The following is a 26,895-nucleotide window of genomic DNA, read 5'->3' on the forward strand; positions in this document are numbered from 1 at the left end:
CTTCTTTAATGAAATTATTAATGCCCTCTATTAATCTACAAGTGAAAGTGAATTCTCATTCTGTTTTACAGCAAACCTGAAATGGCATGCTTGAGGCTAGCTGCAGGCTGCTGCATGCTGAAAATATGTGAGCAGAAGGGAGTTGGAGATCAGTTCACTGCAGAACAGTTTTACAATTTGTCTCTACTTATGAATGTAAGTATATTTTCTGAGTACAGTACTATACTTTCTTTTTCAGTTCCGTGTTCATCTGTCTATGTAATACAGGGTGGCTACTGACCAAGGAATTCCTTGAATTTTGGGAACTATGTGTGAATTATTGGCTCCTGGAATTATGTGTGAATTTATGTGAATTTTTCTCCGTAGACGTAAAAAGGAATTATTCGTGAATTTATGTGAATTTTTCTTTCCTCCGTAGACGTGAAAAATTGTGAATGTTATTAATCCAAATGAATTCTTACATTTACAAATGCCTCGAGGCAAGTCTTTCACAATTTAGCTTTTACTTTAATCAAGGAAGGAAAAGAAAAGAAAAAGCTGCTTGGAAAATAAAACTGAATTCTGTTAATCCATTTATTTTGTTAGTGTACTTTGCAGAACAATCTATCTGACAGGCAGATTATTGTAAGATATCATGAAGTTCATTAGGTAATTTTAAGTTTGAAATTCTTTTACAGTTTTTTTTTTTTATTTTTTTATTTTTTTGAAGATTAGTATATTTCGTAACATTTGTGACTTCTGTTTGTAGATGTATTTCGAGTCTAAGTATGTAAAATGGCAAATGTAAACACCATGCCTTAAATTGAATATTTTAAATGGTATATATATACTAGGGGTGGGACCAATTAATCGGTACTCTATCGGTATCGGCCGATATAGGCATATCGGTAAAATTACCGTTTATTTTACTGATCCGATATATCGATAAATATCTGATAATTTAGTGCAGAATTCTGCCATTTTGTTGCAATTTTTATGGATAATCTCCATGCCATACTTTCTAAAAAATTAAATGTCTAAATATGCAATTTCTTTTGCACTGCAGTCTCCTTGAAACACACATTTATTAAGGAGGTCAATGAACCTTTCAGGTTCTTCAAGGACCATTTCTAATTTAATATCGAATCGGTAGAATATCGGTATCGGTAAATTTTATATTGGTACTTTATCGGTATCGGTAAATTTTATATCGGTACCTTATCAGTATCGGCCAAAATTTCATATCATCATCCCTAATATATACCATACCGCTTAATTGAATTGAATTAGAATTTTTAGGTTCATTGGAATCTCTCAGACCCTTTGTTGTTAATATATTTGTATGTGTATGTGTGTAGGCGACATAAGGTTGAAATAGAGAAAACATCTTATGCCCTTGAATTTTTGGAAAGTTTACCTTGAAAACCTGGAATTATACTTGAATTTTATCATGGTCCCAATACCCACCCTGTAATAGAATATGTAATGGAACTTTCGAGAATTAATCCTTTCTGTTCAATTACTGTGGTGTTAGTATGCTTGCTATTGAACTATCACATGCCACTTGCACCAGAGGGGCTGCTTATCTTCTTAAAAACATCTGAATATTGATATACAGCAAATATGATTCACTTGTATGTTTACTATCATACAAACATGATATTTCATCCGCATTATTTTTTTCGGTGGTGCTACATGCGATTTGTTTGAGGGTTGTTCAAGGAATTGTTGTAGTTACCATGCTTTACATGCAACGGTATTATCAAAATGAGTGATCAGATACTGCTTTATTCAAGCTAACTTGTGATGTCAGTTCAATAATAAATTTTGACATTATACTTTTTATAGCAACCATAACAATTTGTAACACAAAAATGAAAGCCTTTAATAATAGTAATTTTATTCAATGAACAATAACTTGAGCTACTTGTTGTAACAAGCTTTTGCTTTCCTATGTCCATGACTGAAATGAACACCATTAGAAAAGTAGATTTCATAGTTTTATTACGTTAGTATTTAAAAAAAATAAGTTCTGAATGCTTGTGATTAAAAATATCTTCCTTATATCTATATGGAGATCAATATTCGGAAAAAAAAGTTTATATACGAGTGGTTTTTCAGCTTCACATACCTACTTCACACACACAGAGGCTCTGTTTATTACCTCAGCATGCCAAGCAGAATGCGATTCACAAGTTTCTCTTGATACAAAGCTGTGTTAAGTAGGCTATCCAAATTGCATACAATGTGCAACGTTCGTAAAGAAGAAGCAACCTGGCGAGGCGAACGGAGCGCCAATGGCCGCCACTGTTGCATTACCCATTATTGCTACTCACATCTGTCGGGAGTATGAGAACTCTTATACACTCAGGGCTTGCTGGGTGAAAAATATGGGAAACTCGATTATGAAACATTGCATAACAATTTATTCAAATAAAGGTTCGTTGAACATGTTTTAGTCAAAACTTGCTTACCATTATCACAATTTACAAAGCCCAATTTACAATAAAAAATTCCTTTGCATAAATCTACACTCGTTTACATTGGTAGAATGAGAAATTTTGCATAAACCATAACAATTCTTAAACAATTTAATATTATTAAAATTTGCCCCTTATTAATTCTAAAGTTTCCCTACTTTGGCGCTACTACTTTTAATCAGATGCCAATGACATTGATATTAACATTTACTTATTCTGGCACTTTTACACTCAGTATATACATACTGGTACGAACATACGTTTGGGTGCCTTCCCACGGTACGCGGTGACAACACCGGGGATCGAACCAGTCGGTATGACAGAGTACCTCCTCACAGCACGAAGCCGGGATCGGAACTGGTTCGTTTACCTACCGCTCAGTTATAGACTTGGGGACGAGCCAACTAAGGCTCGGGTACCTTGTTCCTCAGCACGAGGCTGGGGCCGAACCAAGGTTCGGATACCTGTCCTGAGTCTTAACCGTGTCCAGACCAGGCTGTTAGGGCTGGAGGTGGATCTCTCAGCCTAAGCTGAGGAGCCAGCTCTCGATGGGCTCCAGTCAGTGTCCACAAACCAACTGATACTAGGGCCACACTCAGGCTTCTTTTATAGCATTGAGAGCCCTGATTGCAGCGTAAGCATGTGGCGATTCTAGGAACTACTTAGATTTACTATGGTTGCGCTGACCAGCTGTGCACAGTAATAACTACTACCGAGGCACCTCTAGTGGCATACGTATGAACTCGGTGCTTAAGGTATATTGAATACAGCCAAAGTTACCAACTTAGGTATTTATTACCATACAGATCAGAAATGCCATTACAAAATAAATAAATAACTATCAACTAATATCATTTGCCGACTCAGTTATGATAGGATAATAACCAGATTGTTTTTTTAATTTCTTAAATCATTTTCCAGGATGAAGAACCTCGTGTCAGAGAGGCCTTTGCTGTTAAGTTACACAAAGGTCTGAGTCGGGGAATTCCTCAGAAGTGCTTGCCTCTAGATTTTATGGGCTATTACGCTTTGGCTGGGCAAGAACAGGACAAGAAAATTAAAGCAACAGTTCGGCAGTACATGATTTTGGACATCACAAAGAGGAGGGACTACATAAAGAGCCTTCTGATGTCTGGTGGCTGTAAGTTAATGTTTTTTATTTCAACATGTTTGTTTTGGTATTAGATGAATTCACATACAGTGGAACCTCGATTTTATGTTTTTCAGGAGACCAAGCTGAAGAAACTTAAACTCCGGGAAAATGTAAAATGGAGGAAAATTTTATGGCTCTGCTATGTTTGAACTACGAAGATTAATAATGGGAAAATGTAAATCTGGAACTTAAAATCAGGGTTCAACTGTACTTTGTAGGGATGGACACACATGGGAATTTTACTTATAGATTCATGTTTCGAGGGAAGAAAGACATGGTAACAAATTAATATACTGAAATGAAGTGTTCGTGAGAGGATGATAGCAGTGACTATGAAAATTAATGGAACATCATAAAAACAATTTTGTGGATAAGTGATATCAACTTACACAAACATATATATATCATAATTTCATGTATGATGTGAATTTTAACTTATCTTTATGACAAAAATTCCTGAATTGTTTTTTTCGCCTCCTTCATTATTGTACAAGGCATGTTCTAAAACAAACCAAACTTTTGGAACATTGTCCCTATGTGACCAATGCATATTACTTCACTAGTGGGTACCACATTGTGGGATTCTTAATATTTTTTTTTCTTGTCCATTTTATCTTGACTATGAAAATATAAGACATCACTTACAAGAGACAAGTCTCTTTTATCACTGCATGGAACACTAATGTGCGCAATGTGAGTCACTTGTTAACGAAGATGGTAGCCAAGCCTGTCACTGAGGAAACATGCTGTGATGAAATTTCATGTGAATGAAGGCATGAGGGTGAGTGAAGTCGTCAAGTGCAGTATGGTGATGGGGCTCTTAGCCACAATAAAACATTCAAATGGTGCAAACTCTTTAAAAATGGCCATAGATCAGGGCAAGATGATCCTGGCCAAGATGGCTTGGAACTCACTGCAGTCATTCTCATGAACATTCAGCAAGTGGAATTCCCGATTCTTGAAAATTGATAGATAACATGTCACCAACTTGCAGAACAGATGAATCTTTCTGTGGGAAGTTTGAATACGAATCACAAAAACTGCCTGGTTTGCTCACTAAAGGCATTCTGTTGTTGCAAGACAATGCATGACCACATACTGCTCTCCACACGATTTACACATACTCCTTGCAGTCCTGACCTTGCTCTAAGCGATTTCAACTATTTGGACCGTTAACGGACTTCCTCCAAAACCAGTGTTTGAGCAGTGGCAAAGAGGCAGTGTGATAATGGCTCCATCATATGCTACTTGTAGCCAATCACTGGTGAAGTGCTGGGATGAGTGCATTAGTTATTAGTGCATTCTAGTTATTTTGAAAAATCAAAAGTCCCAGTTTGACTTCAATGCCCTTTGTATAAATATCTTGTAGATTGCAACATCATTGTAAAAAGTGAGAAAAAAGTAGTGTTTTTAGGATAAACATCCATTGAAGAGTTGTTGAAAAAATTTCAAAAGAATTTTTATGTTTTTCTGCTTTCCTAGTGTAAACTGTAGTTCCAGTCTAGATTTGCCTAGCTTAGCATGAAGTGGACTTTAACATTTAGAACGAACTTTCTGCAAACTAAATAATTATAGAACAAAATCATATTTGACTAAGAAAACTAATTATGCCTCCAGGTACCATGGCATTGACTTGAGGCACTTGAGCCCCGGAGTCACTTTATGTGGAGATATGCTGGATAAATTCCAACGTTAGATCACCCACCCCAGGAATCACCGAACCTGCGTAGTAATATTTTTAAGTAGCTACTGTTTCAGCACAATTCATCCGAGTATCATAGTTCATACGTCTTTCTCTTCCGAATAGAACAGGCTTTCAAATGGTACCACGCACATGTGTACATCAAGTATGAGGAAATGGAAATCGGGTATAATTCGGGAAAATTTCCCTCTGAAAAATCCCTTTTGGTAAGTTTGGGGCCCTCTGGACCGGCCCTGGATATAGGTATCTGATTTGTTGGGAAACCTGATGGTAAGAGACCTATAGGAAGGCCAAGACGAAGATGGAGGGACAACGTTGAGATGGACCTAAAGGAAATCTGTAGGGATGGAAAAGAGTATGTAGATCTTGCTCAAGATAGGGTCAGATGGATGGCCTGTGTTGCTGTAGCCATGAACCTTCGGGTTTGAGAAGGCTAGAGAGTTAGTTAGTTAGTAATTATAATCTACCTTGAAAAATACTATGGTCTATACGTAATGTGTCCACCAAGTTTCATTGCAATATCTTCAATAGGTATGAGGGATGAGGGAAAAATATTTTGCAATCCTGTTTGACAATGCTAATAGATACTAATAGGGGATAGTTCTGGAAATTTCCCTCCGAAAAATCCCTTTTGGTAACTTTGGGCCCCTCTGGACCAGTCCTGGATATAGGTACCCGATTATAATTTACCTTGAAAAATACTATGGTCTATACGTAATGCGTCCGCCAAGTTTCATTGCAATATCTTCAATAGGTATGAGGGAAAAAATATTTTGCAATCCTGTTTGATAATACTATTAGATACTATTAGAAACTCACTAACTGAAAAACAAGAAATAAATCACCAACAGTTCAAATAACTCAACACCAAAAAAAAATGTATATAAAGCAACTGACTAAACGCAGCACACAAATGAACTCGTGTTTGCACTTTGTCAGCATAACACACAAACAGTTTACTTTCCTCTGAACTACTACTACTTTTTTTCTTCTTCTTTGTCTGCACTGAAAATTGTGACTAAATAAAATGTCGTTGTTTCTTCAATAGCAAAACATATGTTTCACCAACAAAAAACGTATTATTATGTTCAACACAGGTTACTTCAAGCAGAGATGTTCGCGGGCGTAATATTATGCCCAACACAGAATAAGTTCTAGTGACCAAGGGCATAATATTATGCCCAACACGTGAGGGGTTAAAAAAGAAGTTCAGCATATATGTATTTCCTGATGATTGTTATTTTTTACCATTTCAGCTGACAAGGCTGCAGATCAGCTGCCTCATATCATGCCTGACTACATGCTGGTGTTCGCAGTACCAGTGTTGGCCCATGATCCTGAATTCACAGCTTATGATGATGAGGATCAACTGCAGCGCGTGCGGCAGTGCTTGTGGTTTATTCTTGAACCTTTGATGATGAAGAACGACAATTATTGTTTTGGTTTCTACAAAGCTTTGATCGAAAAGATGAAGAACCAGAAGGATGCTGTGAGAGGAGAGGATGAGGCAATGAACCATGTGAGCATTACTTTTTTCTTAGTGTATACAGCTTACTTTGAAAGATAATATTGGTGTAAACTAACATGAAAAGAAAAAAGAACTGCAAGAAAATTGTAGCAAAACTTGAGGTTTTTACAAGCAAATTCCTTACCATTTTGTTCACAAACTGTACCTACGGAATATAACTGATGTGGTAAGAAGCAGAACATAATTGAATATTGATGCCCAATGTTAGCTTGTTAATATTGAGTTTTGATAAAGTGTTATTAAAATATCATACAGCACTAAATTTGACTCGAAAGAGATGATTATTCTGCATTGTAGACCTTTGTCCATAGAAATTTTTCATAATTGTATTTACGTGCCATTTCTGGATTTTTTAGATAATCAAATAATATCACTATAAACAGGAACACCTAAAACATAAATATTTGGTGTATATTATGCCTGCTACATTCCTCCCCAACTACAACATATAATATCATTATCTGGGGGCTCTGGAGAGTTGTGAAAATAATAGCTTCAATGGAGCAGTCATTTTAGCAATAACTTGTGTGTGCTATGCACTATTGATGGATAGAAATAACTCAAGTTTGAATTTGAATAGCCTGGAAATTACACAAAATTCATGATTTTAATTACTTTTTGCAGCTAAGTAGTGGAGAGAAGTCGATTTTGTGAGTAAATAATTGCCTCAAGTGATGTAAATATTTTACACAAAATTCTGGTAGCTTGATATAGTATAGATCTAGTGGAAAACTTTTATGTTAAATTTTTTAATATTAATTGTTTCAATATTAAAGTATTGGCATTGATATCAGGTCAGAATGGAATGTACTCAACTCTAGAAATATCCTTTTTAATTTTTACAGAAAATAAAATGAAAATAACTCATTATAACTAGCATGATTTGCGTGAAATACCTTGTAAGCAAACAACTTTAAGATTCTGTGGTTTTATTTCTAGTTTGCCTGTCTGATGTGTAAAACCATATGCTGAAATTAAAACGGTAGGATAGTGCTGGCCAATACTCCATTAAGAAGCAGATTTTTTAATGTAAAAAAATACATATAATTTCTAGCAATGTGTATTGAATCAAAGCTTACTGTTTTTAACAAGTCTTGCAACTTTACTACAGGAATCTACAGGACAGTAGCTTTATAAAAGATTCTCAGATTACTTTGTTATTTTCATCATAAAAATTTGTTGTAGTCTCACATTTTGCTGCAGAAGTAATTACTGAATTATCATTTTGTGTAATTGGCAGACTGGATTCCTCAGAATGCTGACTGCAGGGCAATTTTTAGTATTTACTTACTGTCTGTTATGTGTCACATGTAAATTTACATTTTGTTTTTAAAATTCCACATTTTTTAAGCTTTGTTTCATGACAAAGTATGACAGCAAAATATGTCACACTTCATGAAACTCCTAATGTTAACATTATGGAGGCAAATATAATTTGCTTCTGTCATAGAAGTCTTACCATTAGACTTCTAACAAACAGACAGAAATTGAGATATCTATGTAAAAAGTTCTGATATTGCTAAACACTGAAATAGTGTTGTTTCTTGTATTGAAATTTTGTATTACCCACACAATACTTTCTGTTATGGACGTTGTACAATAGCATGCTACTAAACTTTCAATACATTGTTGTTACCTTCGTTTCAGAAATTGTGGGCAGTGTGCGACCTTGCAATGGGACTTATTATGTCAAAAACAATTAATTTTGAAATGAAAGAATTTCCTTCAGAACCAAGGATTCCACCGATGTACTTCAAGCGTCACGAAGATGCTCTGTTTGTGAATAGCAAAATTTATCTCCCTCCACAATTTCAATACACAGCACCAAAGAAGTCTGGCATTACCATTGCTGTTGTTGGGGTTGATAAGTCAGCGGCACAGAAACGAGCACGTGTTCGAACAAGAGGGTCTAGCATAGACAGCGAAAGGGTAAGTTTTGTTCATTCTTTTTCTATTCTATGATGTTGAAACGCAACTGAAATACAAACAACAGTGAAGAGCTAAGTGTTGCAGTGGTTACCATAATGATGCAGAATTAAAATAAAAGCAAGTAATTATATTATAAGGGTAGAGTTAGTAATGCTAATTATGAGGGCTGAGACCATATGCTCATCCTGCTTTTGTGGAGTTGTGAGGATTTGATTGATTTGTTGATTTATTTTACTTAGGGATGGGTCGATATGACATTTTGGCTGATACCGATAAAGTACCGATATAAAATTTATCGATACCGATAACCGATATTCTACCGATCCGATATAAAATTAGAAATAGTCCTTGAAGAACCTGAAAGGTTCACTGGCCTCTTTAATAAATGTGTGTTTCAAGGTGACTGCAGTGCAAGATAAATTGCATACAGTCAACTCTCGATTCTACGACCCCGGGTATAACGACCCTCTCGAAGTAACGACCCTTTTCCTGGGAACCGTGAAAAATTTAGAAAAAGATAGAAAAATTTGAAAAAAAAAGTTGAAAAATTGAAGGAAATCGGCCGAAAAATGCGTTGTTTTTTCCTCCACTCATTCCCTTTACGAGCGCTCTACCGCTCACAATTAGGTCTGAACTAAAAATAGACACCACCACACCATGCTTGAGTGATATCCAATAGCACTTGACCTCTGCCCTCCCCTCCCTCAAGTGCACCAATGTTACCCCGCACCCGACTGTCGCTACCCAACGCGCCAGGCTTGTTTTGTCACGCTTGCTCTTGGATACGCGAGAAGAGAAGATCGAATGTGCTTGGATGTTATTTTAAATCGACTTTACTTGTTTCCTTGTCCTAAGAACTGCTGAAAACTCGCGGGGAAGGGTGGGAGCAGCCCGAAATGACTGCTGGACTTGCAGTCTTTGCCAATGTGTATGGCAGGTCAAGCTCTTTCATCGATAAATACACCACCTTGAGAGATAAGATCGCAGGAATGTTCGAAAATACAGATGTGTGGCGCCTGGAAGTCTGGCCCATCTGTCCAGCTCTGACCTAGAGTTCAGCAGGTTCCCGTGAGTGAGCAACTCTCGGCCTTGTAGCCGACAACTTCCGGTAACCGCTTTCATTCAAAACGTGTTCTTTGTTCCCTGCAACACTTCATAAAAAAGCGAAACTGTTAGAGATAATCAAAACCACATAGGTGAACTAAAAATCGTCAACCCGCTTAATGCGTTGTCATCCAGGTTTCCACAAAAGTTTACTTCGCTCTTACGTGCATCATAACTCCCGTTTCCCACTTCATACGTTTTCCTAATTGTGTCGATGTCATAATATCTGCCAAAAAAGTGTTCCGTTGGCTGACTGACTTCTCCATCTTTTTCTGTCAGCAAACGTGTGGGGGGGGGGGGGGGTGGGGCGATGCAGATTGTTTCAGCCACGATTTTCTTGCTGATGCAGGCTGATTACAGGCGAGGGTGGAAAAGGACCCACCCTCTTCCTTTCCTTTGACGTCTAAAATGGGGTAACCAGTTCTGGATATATTCTTGAAAACGAACAAGAACCATAGAACAAGTAAAAAAAAAGGTGACCCTCTACCCTTTCCCCAGCTCATTCTCCGCCACTGGTGTGCAAGGCAATGTTGATAATTGCAGAATTCAGTTGTTTTTTAAAATTTATTTATTATATATTTTTTTTAATGCTGTTGTCTGCATAGGAAATATTGCCCGTATTATTGTCTGTTGCGTGGTAAAACGTAAAGCAAGGGTCATTTCTTTCTTCTTTCAGGGTGGCGACAGACCTGGAAAACCGGGAAAAGTCAGGGAATTTGAGGTGTCAAAAAAAGTCAGGGAATTTCGTCTTCATTGACTTTTTTTTTTTTTATTTATTTATTTACTTAAAGATATCGTTATGGAACTCTGCACGGGAACAGGAAATCTCGTTTGTAAGTTTCGGCCTCAACTTTTAGGCCCCTTTTATGCACAACACAACAACGGCGCCAGAAACCAGTGATGGCAGGAGGAGAGAGAGAGAGAGAAATTTCTCTCGCCCTGGCTTCTCGGCGGGAATTTTAAATTCGAACACTCTTTGGAGGAAAATTGTTATAACTCGGGCACTATGGAAGCAATCTACTTCGGATAACTTTTGTTTTGCAGCAAAAACATCATCGCATGCAACTGTGTACAATTCAGAACGCCGAACCGAAGAAAAGTGTTTGGGGGGCGCATCCCCCGAATTTCCATGGAAAAAACAAAAATCTGGAGTTTGCCCCTTCTTCCCCCCTATTTTGCGGAGAGGGCGCGAACTTTAGTATTCTTTTCAAAGAATTTACATTTCTCAAGAGAACTTAACATGTTTCATGTTCTTTGGTGCCATACAAGTTGAATAATAAGCCAAAATGTGAAACTCTGTTTGGAAATGTGGCATGGATATGTTGCGGAGAGGGGGAGGTTGGTCATCAGTATGAATTTCCCAGGCTTGCTCCAGACCTGTGTCAGAGTTTCCACCCAAACATAAGAGCATGAAGGTCCAAAAAGCACATCATATGGTATCATCGGGGAGTAAAGGTAAAGCCTCTAATCTGTATTACGTGGAAAATGCATTGAATTATAATTTTTTTTCTTGTCCGTATAGGAGTAGTAAGGGGACTTGTCAACAGATGGAGGGGATAAGAGTGGGTGATGCCGTCCCATAGTTGTCGAATATCGCCACCCGACAAAGTACCTCCACTACAACATACGACAGAAATTGCATGGACTGCAAAAATCCAACAAAAATGGAATGCATAAACAAGAAGAGCTTTAGACTGCAAATATGCTGCTGGAATATTATTACTCTTCTGGTTCACTTCACCTTATTTAATGTAGCACTTCACCTTATTTAATGTACGAAGGTTTTCTTTCATCATCCTGACGTATTACTGGTTTTGCACAAGTTAACATACGTTTACAATGGCATTGCACTATTCTTAGATATAAGAAGAATCCAACAAAATGGGATAAATATTGAATACTATCACAAAAAAGTGAAACATAAATCTGCATTGGTGAACGTTATAAAAATTGGCAAGTGCATGCTACCAACCTCAAATTTACTGCAACACAAGTATTGCAATGAAATTAACGCCACTCTCTGTCCTGTCTGTTTAAACTCATGAGAGATGGTCATTAATCTCACTGAGTAAGATTAATGTACAATATTATGAAATACTAAATACTACTAAATATAATACTAATAATAAATACGTAAATATGTTAATATCATATTTACTCAAATCATTCAATCATAAAAGCAAATGACTTTCTTCAAGAATTGACTTTTCTCTGCCAGCCCTGCTAAATTTTCACTTTCCATTTACTGATTTATACGAGGGGTGGCCAGAAAGTAATTTCCAATTAGTAGGGACATTGATTTTTCGCAAACGCCAAAACCGTGAAAAATGGTAATTGCTGCAAAGTTATGTTTAGGAATGTGCAGTGATGTCTGGATACATTTTTCGCCCGTTCGAAATATTGAAATTTGGCATAAAATGCGAATTGTTGGCGTTTTTAGCGATTTTTTTAAAAGAAATGTCCTAAAACAACGAAAACTTCCATGAAATCCAACATTCTTGTCTTTTCTAGGCCATGTTTGTGTACATAGAACATGCAAGTTTGCCAACATTTTACTCAAGAGTAAACTATAGAGTTATACGTACATGGAATAATTCTGACAGCCACATTAAATCATGTATTTCCCACGATTTTTTCAACTTCTATCAAAACCATTTACATCACAGAGCAAAGTGGCAGGGTTCTAACAGGAAATCGAGTGCGTATCTACCATCACATGGGAGGCACATCTTCGTACTTGTCGCACGAGATATATTTTGAATTACCAAGCTAAGTGCGCACCATCGGCATTTGTCGAGTGAGTAATAATGGAACTCAGTCTTAGGGTGTTTGACTACTATGCAAGAGACCCGGGGTCGATCCCCTGCGGGGGGGAACCGGGATGTTTTCTCCAGCGCCCACCCAGCATCATATGAAGCTGGGACCTTGAGGAAACTTTGAGGAATAAATGTAGCCAGGAGCGTGGTGCTGATCACATCACCTCTATACACCTTCATGGAAAAGTGCAGGGGAGCACTTTACTTTTACTTCCTCAAAAATCTGTTCCAACATATCAAACTGTCACGAAAATACGTAGACCATGTGACTTACAATTTAAAATAATAGTTAAAAAACACAATGGAGTATTACGTTTCGGTATATTTTGCAGATAAATGTTCTAAAACAAAAACGCGAATTTTGGGAAACGTAACACTAACAAGTCAAAAAAAGATAATGCCAATTTTTGGTGTCATAATATATCGGTATCTGTCACGTGAGATTGATTGATTTTAATTTTTTGGGTGCGTCGCCACTTATGGTCATTATGCACCCATCAGAATATACGGGGAAAATTCCATAATCTAAAATCCTTACCTTAAAATTAAAAAAGGGGTATGGAAAATAACTTTCCCCCCAAAAAAATTCAAGATATCAAACTCTCACGAAGAGGCGTAAGCCATGTGACTTACAATTTGAAACAGTAGTTTAAAAACACCATGAAGGTATAATTTCAGATATTTGTCAGAAAATGCGCTAAAATGAAAATGTGAATTTTGGGAAAAATAACACCGTATAGTAAAAAATAAAAAAATAAGAAAATACACCAATTTTTTTAAAAAAATAACAAAATATCAAGGTCCCTACCGATTAGGCATTAATAAAACAAGAATATCAGTTGTAATTTATTACATTAGTAACAGTGAGTCCTAACCTAATTTTCGGCATAATCACCACCATTGTTCTGGCATTTGTCGTAGATTGGCACAAAATTTTGTATGCCCATGGTATATGTGTCTGACAGCAAAGACTGGAACTATCTCTACCCCAGTGTAGCTGTCAAATCCTTGCCCTGCCAGAAACCTCTTCAGTTAAACAAGGAGATGAAAGTCTGTACATTCAAGGCCAGGACTGTACAGGGAGTGGTCCAATATCTTTCACCTGAAGTGATGCAAAGTGCCCGTGTGTACTCAGCTGTATGGGATTGTGCACATTCGATTGGCCTTCCGTGAATTGTCTGCACCATCGTCTGACCATACTATCACTCACGACGTCCGGTCTGCACACCTCTGGTGGCTCTGTGCCAAATTCTGAGCGTGCAATGTAGGCTACATCGCAGTCGGTGGGAGACTGTATGAGAGCTGCAATCTTTAACCTAGAACTGTCCTAAAACGGCTGCATTGCAACTGTACGAGATTACAGTTACATGCCACTTCTTCCTGCCTGCATGTGTGTGTGTCGCTCCCCGACCACTAGTGCTGCGTACAGGCACCATTGAAGCTTTTGTCAGGATGCCCCTCGTATATGAACTTTCAGAAGCTTTTATTATTAGAGTGTTCCTGTTTTAATGTGTGGTTAGCTAAATCAGGTACATATACAATGCAATTCTATAAATGCCTTGCGTTACATTTCTAATACCTACATATCCTTTTCATCAGCAATAATGGTATAACTGCATGTTGTCAGTTTCACAGTGCTTCACTTGGATATACTGTCCTGAAGCAGAAATCTCATTGATAATGTAAGGAAATATGACACTTTATTTTGTTCGATTCAGTTGTTTCACTTATATGCAAGAGTTGTTTGCTTTACAGAGAAGAGAGAAGTAGCTTTATGCATCGAAAAATGAGTCCGCACTCATGGTTCTTGCAAGCAGAGGGTTCCAAAACCTCAGTGGAAATATCAACATATAATACCGAGAATGTATAAGGAGATTGATAAATTACTAATTGTATTTATTAATCAATCACTCTTCACTCTTATCTCACTTAGTCGTAACTGAAAATAATCAAATATTTTATTTTAAACTTACTGCCTATGACAAAATTCCGTAATCCTTCCTTAGCTTGTGAATTGTAATAATTTTCCAAATTCACTATTTTGCAGTTTGAATTCAAATCATAGAGAATAGAGAAATTAAGTCAATTTCATAGAAGATAATATTGGTAATTAACAAATCCATACCTGGATCTGTATGAGTTTATTATTTCCATTTGCAAAAACATCGATTTAGTTTAGTTTGTAATTTTCAGGGAAAAATGTAAATTTTGTCCTGGAAAACCTGGAAAAGTCAGGGAATTTTATTTTTGCTTGTTTGTAGCCACCCTGTTCTTTACACTGCTGTTAAAAGTTCCGTCTTCGACAGTTGCGTTATCTTTAAAATGCTGGGACTTTTCTCTTCCGCCACCTGTTGCTCGAACTTCCAGCCGGTCTCCTTGTTTTAACGATGCAGCTGGCGCCAGTGTTTTGTCTACCGTGTGCAAAGCTCTTGCTTGCCGATAACAGCGATGACTCATCCAGCGCGCCAAGGAAAAAGTTATTGTTTTGAATCTCGCAAAGCTGTTTTGATTTGAGGATAACGAAATTCGATCTCCAGAAAGCAAAACAAGAGTTAAAATAACTTCATGTTCTGCGCCTTCTGATAAGCAAAACGTAAATTTAATTTACTTTTCTTCAGAACCATTCATGTGGAGGAAAAAAAAAAGTGTTCAATGTAGGAATGGTCGCTGAGACCCATTAAAAAGACATTATTCAAGGGGAAAGCGTTTGGAGGGGTGGGTGTTTGACATCCAGAATACTCCTAAATCCAACATTAAATCGTCGATTAAGGTGCAAGTAAATAACGATCTACCATTTTGATATGTGAAAATGCGCCGTTTCATAAAGCTTGTTTTCAGTTCATTTTATGCTGATGGGCTAATCGGGACTAAATATAGAGTTTAAAGTGAAATTCAATTCCAAACCCGAATGATTATCAACTGGCACGTTGTTTAATGACCTGTCCTACAATACACATTGGGTGAAAATAGATCGCAAGTTGCGCATTTCCTTTTTCACGCTGGATTACAATGCAAGTCAAGGAAGGTGTTTGGACTGCTCCCTTGAATGGGGAAGGAGGGTGAATGAAGTTGGTTGAAGCAAAGAAAAGTGACTTTTTTTTTACGATGTATTTTACACAGCCGAACCAGAACGAAAATTACAGCCTTGCCTTTATTTTTTTTGTCTGGTACCTAGAGAGGTTGTGTTGTTTCTCCCGAGAGATCTAATCTTACCAGTTAATCTTGTAACAGACAATGCTCCAGTAAACCCATATAAAATCCAACATTCATTCTGCCCGATTATCTCCCGACTTTTGCTGGCACCAGTCTGACTGGTGTCAAGATTCTTCGAGTTTTGCTTGCAATAAGCGAGAGATTGTTTTCCTTTCCATAGGTCTCAGTGGAAACGGGTTTCTCATGAACTAGAAATGTAAGAATTTCCTGGAAAAGCAACGACTGTGCACAATTGAAACAAAGTAACATTATTTTAAATTCTCTTTTGTGAAAACTTTTTCATGTTCTATTTTCCTTCTCAGAACACGCATCCTGTGCATAACAGGTTGTATAACTACCAGGATAAATGATGTTACCATCTCCTAGGCATCTTTGTGTCCGTTTGAGCTCCCTTCAAGCTGAAAATTGGTGCAAATTCAAATAACGACCCCTTCGAAATAACGACCCTTTTCCCGGGAACTGTGAAAGGTCGTTGAATCGAGAGTTGACTGTATTTAGAAATTTACTTTTTTAGAAAGTAGGGCATGGATATTATCCATAAAAATTATAACAAAATGGTAGAATTTTGCACTAAATTATCAGATAATAATCGATATATCGGATCGGTAAAATAATCAATAATTTTACTGATAAACCGATACACCGATATGCCTATATCGGCGGATACCGATAGAGTACCGATTAATCGGTCCCATCCCTAATTTTACTTCACTTTTGTGCCACTTCTGGCTAATTGAGTGATGAAATAGATGAAGGTACACTCACAAAGAACACCCATGCCCAAGCTGGATTCAAACCTGGAATCCCTGACATCGTAGCACACTGTGATAACCACTCTGCCATGGAGGTCAGCAAGTATTGTGCGCAGTAGAGTTCTGCAGGGAGAGCATTTTGCTCAAGCTCCAAATAGTTTGCTTAAATGAATAACGCTGAAACGGGCAAAACGAGCAGTATACTCAGGAATCCCAGTAGTACACGTTTAACCGTAATGTCTCTTTGGTAGTGGGCCCTCACTACCACATGGATCGTGAGGTGAAAGATGCAGGGAAAGTTAAACTTAAGTAAACGTAGTAGTTATCTCCATGTTAAAATGTAGTTTAGTCTTTCTTACCAATACCATGATATATGGAAATGACAGATGATTGTGGGCTGAAACTGCCAGGATGGATATTTTACATATATGTGTGTATGATTATTGTCACGTTAAAATGATATTCCATTGTAAATGCTTGAGTGTGAGAGACTTGAACAAGTATGAGTGATCAAAACTGGTTCCATGCAGTACTCTAGTGTGCAGTCGGAAAAAAATGCAGCCTCCGCAAAATAGATTTCGTGGTTATCTCATGTGCAATTATGAATATTTCGAAGCAAAACTCTGATGCCATGATATGGTTCCAGTGAAAAATATTAAAATTCATAAATATTCTGAACTTCTTTAACTTGTTACACTTTTTGAGGTAACAGTGTGGGTATTGATGGAAATTGGTAACAGAACTGGCAGTGATAGTGGTTGAAAGTGGTATTTTCTGAGCCCTACTAATTGCCAATGCAGATACTCGTATCAATTTTTCTTATGGGACTAATTATAATTTTAAGCAGGCTTGCACATTCCATCCTCACATAATATCTGAATCCCAGAATACTACTATAATTGTTCTGAAACAACAAAACAAAAAAATTCCAATACTCTCAGCATGTCAGTTTGTTAGTCTTGTCTAAAAGCAGGATTATGCAAGAAATCTTACTCGAATTTTGACTGCAATCAGGTAACATTTCATGGTGATATGGACCAATATCTGAAGCCAGGAAAATTTCAATTGTTTCTGCAAATTTCATAGATTTAGAAAAACAAAATGTAACATTAGATATGATATGTGGAAGGGAAAAATGAACATACTTTGGATAACCGAACAAAGTTGTTAGCGGTGATCCTTATCTGGTTAAACTATTATTGAAGAGTAGAGAGATTATATAATTTGGCAAATTTGCTCCACTGAATGCTTCCCTATTGTCAAAGGAACACTTTACTTGAAAGGTTACAGTAGAACCCTGATTTTGCGTTTCCAGATGTTGGATTTTTTACACTTTACATGCTTCACTTTTTGGGTGACAATGCAGCAAAATGTTACGAAATTTTCCTACAATGTACAATTCCCTACTTTATAAGTTCTTTGCCACAGTCCCATGAAAAATGCATAATTGAGGTTACACTGTGTTATCTTCAAGGTTAAAAAAGGAAAAACAAAAATTATCAACATTTTCAGATTAGATGTGTACCAGTGTGTAATATCTTTACATTTTAGTATAATGGTATCCACATTGCCTTAATTATAATATTAATGTTTTTTTTAAAAAAGAATTAGATCTCAACCAAGAAAAGGAAACTTTTATGTACATATGAATTTATTCCTAGTATCAGAGATAATACTGAATCATGCTATTCTGCTATCTATATGTTCTTCATTAACATATATATTTAAATTAACCAAATTTGTATTTCTAAAAATGTAATCTGATATAAAATATTTTCCTCTGCATGCAGACGGAAGAAGGACTTGGTGCTATTGATGCTGAGGTAATATTTATTATTTTTTTCATTGGATGAATGCAATAATCTTTTCCTTTTCCTAGTATAAACATGAAATGTGTAATAAACCATCTGTATAACTACAGAAAGGGGAGGGGAGTCAACTTATGTAATATATCTAATTGTGATATTGTTGGAAGAATGATGCAGGTGCATTTTTTATATATTGTTTCATTGTGTAATGAATGTAAACATGTAAATATAATGTAACATCAGAATTTATTTACAACGATCTATATACTGCTTATATTAAGAGCATATTGTACAGATTTTTCAAAATGGTATTCCCAGGCCTCTGTATATAAATACCTATCTTTATTCTATTTTTTTTTTTTAGATTTGTAATTAAGTTCGCTCCTCAACTACTATCCGTGTCAAAAATACTGAGCACTCTGTTTATGTGCTTGTAAAATTGTGTCCAATGGGGAGGAGAAAAGTCAAATATACCTCATTGGAAAACCAGAAGTGTCTGCTTTTAGACGAAGGCAAGACAAAGTGTTTTAACTCTGCTATTCAGACAAAAAAAATCCTAAAAGTGTGTTTTTATGTAAGTCGAATTCAATTGTGTGTAGTTTCTTGAAAACCAGTCGTAAAAATATGAAATTTCTTGTGATTGAAGCTTGTATATGTGGAAATATCTCTGCCATATATATTGTTGCTATCATCTGTGGAACAGCCACAATTAATGGTTAGTAACATTGTTGCAATCTCGGTAATGGTCAGCTCAATGGCGATGCAACACATATCCAAATGATGAGCTTGGAATAAAAATCAAATCTCAATTTCTTACCTTTTCACATTGTACGAATTGAAAACAACAGACAGAATTGTTTTTCTTGGCAACTGGCTCACATGTTATTAGTCTTGTTGCTATGGGGCATTTGCACTTTGTTGCCACCTGCCGACGACTGCCCTTTAAATTCTGCGTCTAGCCAGCAGGTTTGACATGGAATGTGAGCCGAAAGTTTTGGTTAATCAGTGAATTGTGCTGTCCAGAGAAGCATTGTTGAGGTGCTGTAATTCACTAATACAGTAATTTTTTTTTTATCACTTCTGCGTTCCTACCATGAATTATTGCCTGAACTCGCACACATCCATAAGAACCCTTACGTACACTTTTCCTTCCCTGTTTTCATTTGTTAAAAAGTTGATTATCAGTTTTTTTATACAGAGGAGACTTGGAAACCAGAAGTCACGGATTCGAATGTTTGTTCGACATAATCAAATGAGCAACATAAAAGAAAATGGATTTCTTTCATAATATGACAAATTGTTTATTCATTATTTCACACTGCTATAATGCTTTGGATTGGGCCAACAGAATGCACTTCCAATATTCCCTCAGGCCATGTAGCGAGGCTGCAACACTGCAGAGGTCACCTGCAGCCTGCGGAGTCTGAGATTGGGAGCATCTTGCCATACGTCATTCGCACATTTACCATATTAAGAGTATTAAACAATAATTAATATCTGTGGTCATACTTGAGATTCACATGTCAAACTTGTGCATTTTGATCAGATGTGTTATATAAAAGGCTTTTTACAATGTCATTGATTTTTCAATTATGCATTTCAAGTTTCTCTAAAATGTCCCTTTTTGAAGTGTCTAGTGAAGATCTGCATTTGACCTTTTCCACAGAGGTGCAAAAATAATCAGACCTCCAATAGCAATATTATATCTACAGTTGGTTGTGAACTGTATGGTGTTAAGTTCCCCATTCTTGCAAAATGGAAGAAAAACTACACTTTTAGTGAATTTTCCGTTATAATAAGAAAGTGCAATGAAGACTATTTTTTAGATAACACTTATTAAAAAATAGATACTTGAAGTATTTCAACAAGGTATATTTAATTTTTTTCCTCGTACAGAGTACAATTTTACAAGCACACAAACCGAGGGCTAAATTTTTTTGAAGTGGATAGTAGTATGTTTCATATTGGAAATATACCCACTCTATGTGACACTTATGGTGGCTTAAAATATCTTAAAAGAGAACTAGCAAAATTAGCATTAACCTGTGTATGTGTTTGTTGGTGATATACATATAATATTAGAGAATGGAACAGATTAATTGGTACACTATTGGAACTGGCTGTTATGAGCCTATTGGTTTTATGGTAAAATTTCTGATAACTTTACCAATTTGATATTTCCATAAATGGCATTTACCTTAGTGCAAAATTCTGCCATTTTGCTATTTTTTATGAATGTAAACTTATATTTCATATACCTTGGTTTTGTAAAGTAATTCATTGCAACCACCTGGTTACATATCACATTAATAGAGTGAATAAAAGATGAAGACTTTGGAACAAAAACTATGCACATTTCGCGATCAAATTTGGTATATATAATTAATTTCAGCATTAAAATGGTTAACTTCAATCTAAATTTGATTTTAAAAACTACACTTATTACACAAGATAAATATTTCCCTTCTAAGAGTACATTTATGTATGTAGTTTCAGAGTATCAAGTTTTTTTCCCTGTGTAAAGGAGTCTATTTTTGCTTCTCAATTTTTTACAGCTGAATTGATCAATTTTCCAAGATTTGCATACCACACAGGATAATTCAGACTTCAGAAGGTGTAACGTCAGTAAATAAACTCTTAATTTCATGTTTTCACATTTTCTAGTTCATTTTCCATCATTTCGTGACAAAACACTTCACACCTTTCAAAATCATGAAAAATGAACATTACAGTGTGATACTTCACATTTCATGTTTCCGTCAAAAATGAAAAATGCATGCCTTTACACATTAATTACGGAAGTGAAGAAACAATTGCAGTTACATATCTGATTGGTAGAATATCAGTTATCAGTAGGGAACAGATTTTAAGTTGCAGCACCTTTCCGAAAATATAGCTGTTTTCATACCAATTGTTTGAGATATACGTATATTTTAGGACATGAAATCAAGTAAAATGAACACACTTTCTTGCACCTTTTTGTGAGATTAGCATATTTATCCCCTTTTTAACCCCTCTTTGATGTTTCAGCACCTTTTTCCTTCCTTTTCTTTCATATTTTGTTAAAAGATTGGACAGAAAAATAAATGATTTTCACTCTTTTTGAGCAGCTACATAAAATCCTATAGTCTCATTTGGTTGAGCAGAATGAGAGCTATAAATTGGTATAATATAATCATTGCAGCCCCAATAGTTCTGAAGATAATGTAGCAATACGCACGAGAGAAAACACAAACTTCAACAAAACCTATTCAGCAGAACCACAGCGGTCCGCGTGCATTATATACAGAAAGTGCAGAAAAACTAGAGCATTGAATAAAGGCATTTCATCAGCAATTTTTTTTTTTTGCACCTTTTTGAAAACATTCAGAACATTTTTTCCCCCTTTCCCGACCACAATTTTGCACCTTAAAATCTTTTCCCTAGTTATCAGTATAGATAAATTTTATTTTGGTACTTGATCAGTATTGGCAAATAAATATTTTAGAACAGTCCATCCCTGAAACACATACATGCAGAAACAAAAGAATCCTATGATGGAAGCGTGTTCAAAGGGATTGACTTCGTTCCGAACTTCTGAATTAAAATATATCCTGCACTAAATGCTTATGAAGTCAGTCTTGCCATATGAAGTACAGTGCACAGTAAATAAAATGCTGAAGCCTTTCTGATGTTTTGCAGCTTTGTAGATGGCACAAACAGGGAATGTAAAATACAGAAGAATCTGATGGAAATGGTCAAATCAAGCTTAAAAGTAGGAGAAATGTTGATTTTTAACTTTAAAGAAGTACTTCTTATACTCATGAATGGTTCAAAATGCAAAATCTGCTTGAGAGACTATATTGGGTAATTTAAAGGACCTGTAAAAAGACCAGTAAACAATTTTTACATATATATACAGAAAGGAAATTGCTTCTGGTCAAGGTCCGGTGAAATGCGAAACAAGGGAGAGTGGTGGAGGGAGAAAATTAACCAAATTCTATATCCCTTCTGCCCTTTTCAAACATCTTTAAACATTAAGTACATTCAAATTTGCTGAAACTAGGACAAAAGAGCATATCATGCAGAAAAACATAAGATCAGAAACGGTTTGCTCAGAGTTTGACTGCTCACACATCAAGCTAACATCGTAAATTCAAATTCCTAATGGGAGCAAGAAGCAAGTTGCAAAGAAGTTATTAGGAAAGGTTGTAAAATAATTAAATCAAATATACAATTGAAACAATGAGGCTGCAAATATTTATTATTATTATTATTTGATGCAAAACAATCAAAAAGTTCCATTGTGGAAAAATATGTTTAGAAAAACTTAAACATTGCTAAGATCACTGTACAGAAACCAGACATGAACTGGGGCTGTGGTGAGAAATTTTGCTAGTGATTGGTGTATTCTCCAATGACATGTGTCTGCATGATGCAAAAGCTCCCTCAGAATGTTCGATTTCTACTTCCTTTTGATACCCTTTTGTCCTGCCTGTGTTTGGCAGATCCTTCTTTAAGATTTTACCTCCCCTCATGATACAAACTGCAAAGTGTCAAAATGTTGGAAAGGTTATTGACATTGAAGGTAAGAATATATTTGCAACTTTTATACAACATTCATGCTGCACCAAAATTGTTTGTTAAGTTTTCAGATAATCATTGTACAAATTAGTCTTAACATTTTAGAGATGTAATGCCAATAGGGCTGAGCCAATACCATACTGAACCTGTACTCATACTAATACAGATGCTTGAATATTGTAACAATTCATACTCGCTCAGAATTTTTTTATAAATATTAATGATAAGTACTCTATTGAAGTTATATCGGGTTACTACAATTGGTCATAATGTAATGAAATTTGCTATTGACATACCTTGATGTATGAGAAGCATGGTGACGACATTGTAGATGGTGCCACAGTCTCTCTAATCATTGTGTGACCAATAGTTTGATTTTTATAAGTGAAAATCAGGGGCCGAGAGCGAGTGAAACAAACTGTACCTATCATTAAATTATGTGATTCAATTTTGTTGTAGAACATTGGTGCAAAATAAAATAAAATTAATGCATTTTTTATATTTCCCAGGATAATCAGAGTGCAACAATGTCACTGAAATTTTTGCAGATCCTAACTTAAAGTGATACTTTCAGGTACTGATTGATACCACTGACATCTGTATCGGCAAATACTGACACATCAGCATTGGTATTGGCTTAATCCTAATGAACAACATTATTATTTTTTGTGTGTGCTTTTTACCATTGTATGTGTGTGTCTTTCAACTTGTGCTATGTTGTCCAGCAATATTGGCAGGATTGTTAAAAATCAAAAGCTCTTCTGCATAAACACTAATAACTTCTTTATGATGCACATCATGCAGAAGTGTGGCTGCAGCAAACTGAACTAAATTTTACATACAGGATTAAAATTGATGTCACACTGGTGACAGTTGTATAAGAATATTTTACATATTATATACAGGGTGTCCCAGAAATGTATGACACTTTAGGAGGGATGTTGTGCCATAAAACAAAACATCCTTACAGGTTTGGAAATGTATTGCAAGGCCAAAATAAAAAAGGTTTTGCACTGGTTCCTTCACCTTATCCTTCTCTATTGCTCTAAATGCCTTACATATCAAGATTTGCCCTTTGCATCCTTTCTTCAAACCATTAGTTCACAGCCTGTGTTTCTTTGCACTGTCGCTATTTAATACTCAACATTCGTATGCTACCTTAATAATAATTAATGCATATGTGGTCTTTTTAATTCCTTATTTTCTACCATATTTGCTCTTTTCCCCAATTGGAATATTGTATTCCCTTTAAAATATTCCATACATTTCTGGCACGCACTGTATAGCTTGCTTCTCAAGTTGACTAGGCATACCTGAAGATAAGTGTACTCAGCAGTGTGCGTGATTGTTAATTATTATTCCTTTTTCAGCCTGCAGAAGCTTCAGATACAAAAATTCAATTGCCAGGAATTGAGGTAATTGAATTGAATTGATTGTGCAGTAGCTATATAATGCCTTTCCAAGCATGTGGACAATTAACGTGTCATTAACTTCTGCATGTTTTTCCCCTGCAGATTTCAGATTTCTTCTAATCAGTACAGAAGTGCTCTGCCAAATGTGAACACTAATCAATTCATGTGGTAGAAACTTTTAGGTACTATGTTTTCATGTGTTTATTTTCCTTCTTTGCCAGACGTCTTGCCAGTTGTGTGATATTGGTTACTTTCATAAAGAAATAGCTACTATTTCTCGTTATGTAGGGTAAAATGTAGCCTTATAAACCCAAAAATGGGGCAGGGCATTGCCTAGATACATGCACTTATGTTTCTACAAATGTTCCTAATTGTTCATCATGAAATTGGGAAGATGGAGGGAGGGGGCATGGGCTGTCTGAATTTTCATGGTACTATGGTAATTTCATTTGTGAAAGATTTAGAAACCTATCTTGAAAATATGTATATACAGGGTGAGTCTAACTTTGTGACAGGCTAATAGTTTCAAAACATATAATAAGTTGCAGACACTGCCAGTATAAGCTCACAAACACTTGTGGGGTAAAAGGAGATTATTTTGGAAGTGCACGGTTCCTGACTAAAGTGGATGAATGACAATTTGTTTCCTAAGTTTCATGTATTTTAAATAATTTTTGTAGGAAGTATATTTTGGTTTGGTCAACGGCTTTCAGATGAGCACACAAGAAGTGTTTTTAAGTTTTAAATAAGCGAGCAACTTCGTAACAGATTAATATATTCAAAACAAAAGGACAATTATCAAAAACTACAAAATGACATGAGGATTCATAGAATATGACTAATGTATTTTGAACACCTACACAAAGGTACCACAAATTTTCAAAATGTCACTATTTGGGCCTATGCATTTCAATGTAACAGCGTAAAAAGTTTTTTTGTAATATACTCTCCAGTACAAAGTTACAAACTCTACGAAATGGTAAAACCGTTTTTGGGTACCCATTCAAAGAATCTCGACCAAGCCAGAAAGTGTTCCATTCTCTTTCTTAATGGATCGCCACATACATTCAAAATACCACCTCTCAACTTGCTTCAATGTGTTTTTATGAGTGTTGGTAATTTGTGCAACACATTTTCTCATTTGAAAGTATTAACCTGTTACAAAGTTTCATAATATACCCTGTATATTATAAAATATGAAGCAGCATAGAAAAGACAAGAAAAATCTTTATAAAAAAAATAAATTAAAATTTTGCACTTATTTCACAAATAAAATTTTAACTCACACATATGCAACCTCCAGTTTCTGTCCTGTATGTGACTTACATCCTTCTAAGTTAATTAAGCTTCAGATTCCTTTGGTTTGCCTGTCCCATCAGTGCAGTATCATATGCAGGATGAAAAACACGCATGCACACAATATTAAACACAGGAGCCAAACAGCTCTTAACAGGGAGACAAGAGTAATGCATTGTATTGTTTATGGCAGTAAGTGAGAAACACTTTGAACCAATGCGTGTAAGGTTATGGGAACATTTAAGAAATTAAAAGTTACAATTTAAATTGACAAAGTAGTTTTTCATGATGGATCATTGTAGTCTGCAAGTTACTTCAACTTGTCAACTTTCCATGCCTCACAGGATAACCAGTTTTCTGAAAACGTGGGTTTGGGCTCATTCCTAATCATTTCACATCTAAATATTATGCTTAAGTATTAAATTTTGGATTCTTTGTTCACAAGGTTTTGTGAACAAGAGATCTTGTAGAAAAAGTGCACCTTGCCTTTTGAAAACTTAATATGAACAGCATGTAATCTCACAATTTCATGTTTTGGTAAGGGAGAAAAAATATGTGAAATTTGAACAGTTGGAAATGTGGTGGCAACTTTACATACAGGTCTCACAACTAACACGTTCTCTCCTGAAAATATAACATAATCACCATGAAATACAGAGGAAATTGGAAACCTGGCTTTATGAATGACTAAATCTTTTTTTCCCCCCAAATAATTTAATTTGTTTGTATACAAAACTTAAGTAAGGGTAGAGTATTGCGGCAGGTTATTTATGCTTTTAGTTGACTAGCTGCGATAAGCTTTGATAGTTTTTGTGCTGCTTTTTGCATGTGTTTGCTTGTTCACTGTATGAATGCTACTTGCCATTATTTATGTAGATGCTAAAAGTATAGGTGACAACTTCTACTAACTAGTGCATAATATCTTAGTTTTATGTGCTCTTTGTTATGCTGCAATTGTTGCACAATGTAAATGAAATTAATTCAAACATGATGATACCATTGATAGGTCATAAATAGGGCTTGGAAGTTGAGGAAAAATCCTTTTTTTTTTTTCCTAGTGTCCGAAGATGAGGCCCAATATAATATATGTTCATTTTGGGTAATTTGTTTTATTTGTCCTTTTTTGGCATTTTTTGGCTTATTGGTCCTTTTTTTTTAGC

The 26,895-nt window shown here is 35.8% G+C and overlaps 1 protein-coding gene across 8 annotated transcripts in view; it reads left to right on the plus strand.

The window, feature by feature from the left end:
- The window catches only part of pds5 (cohesin associated factor B pds5), a 179,246-nt gene that overhangs the window by 79,831 nt on the left and 72,520 nt on the right, over positions 1 to 26,895 (plus strand). For 5 of the 8 annotated variants that reach the window (XM_083126502.1, XM_083126508.1, XM_083126509.1 and 2 more), the window contains exons 18-23: positions 72 to 195; positions 3,381 to 3,600; positions 6,571 to 6,833; positions 8,490 to 8,771; positions 18,447 to 18,479; positions 24,398 to 24,442. In XM_083126502.1, coding sequence (XP_082982628.1) covers positions 72 to 195; positions 3,381 to 3,600; positions 6,571 to 6,833; positions 8,490 to 8,771; positions 18,447 to 18,479; positions 24,398 to 24,442 — 967 coding nt within the window. The remainder of the gene's footprint in view (positions 1 to 71; positions 196 to 3,380; positions 3,601 to 6,570; positions 6,834 to 8,489; positions 8,772 to 18,446; positions 18,480 to 24,397; positions 24,443 to 26,895) is intronic. The other 3 variants (XM_083126506.1, XM_083126505.1, XM_083126507.1) reach the window with 3 other exon arrangements.

The sequence above is a fragment of the Lepisma saccharinum genome, chromosome 8 (assembly GCF_977018435.1).
Source record: "Lepisma saccharinum chromosome 8, izLepSacc3.1, whole genome shotgun sequence".
NCBI lineage: Eukaryota > Metazoa > Arthropoda > Insecta > Zygentoma > Lepismatidae > Lepisma > Lepisma saccharinum.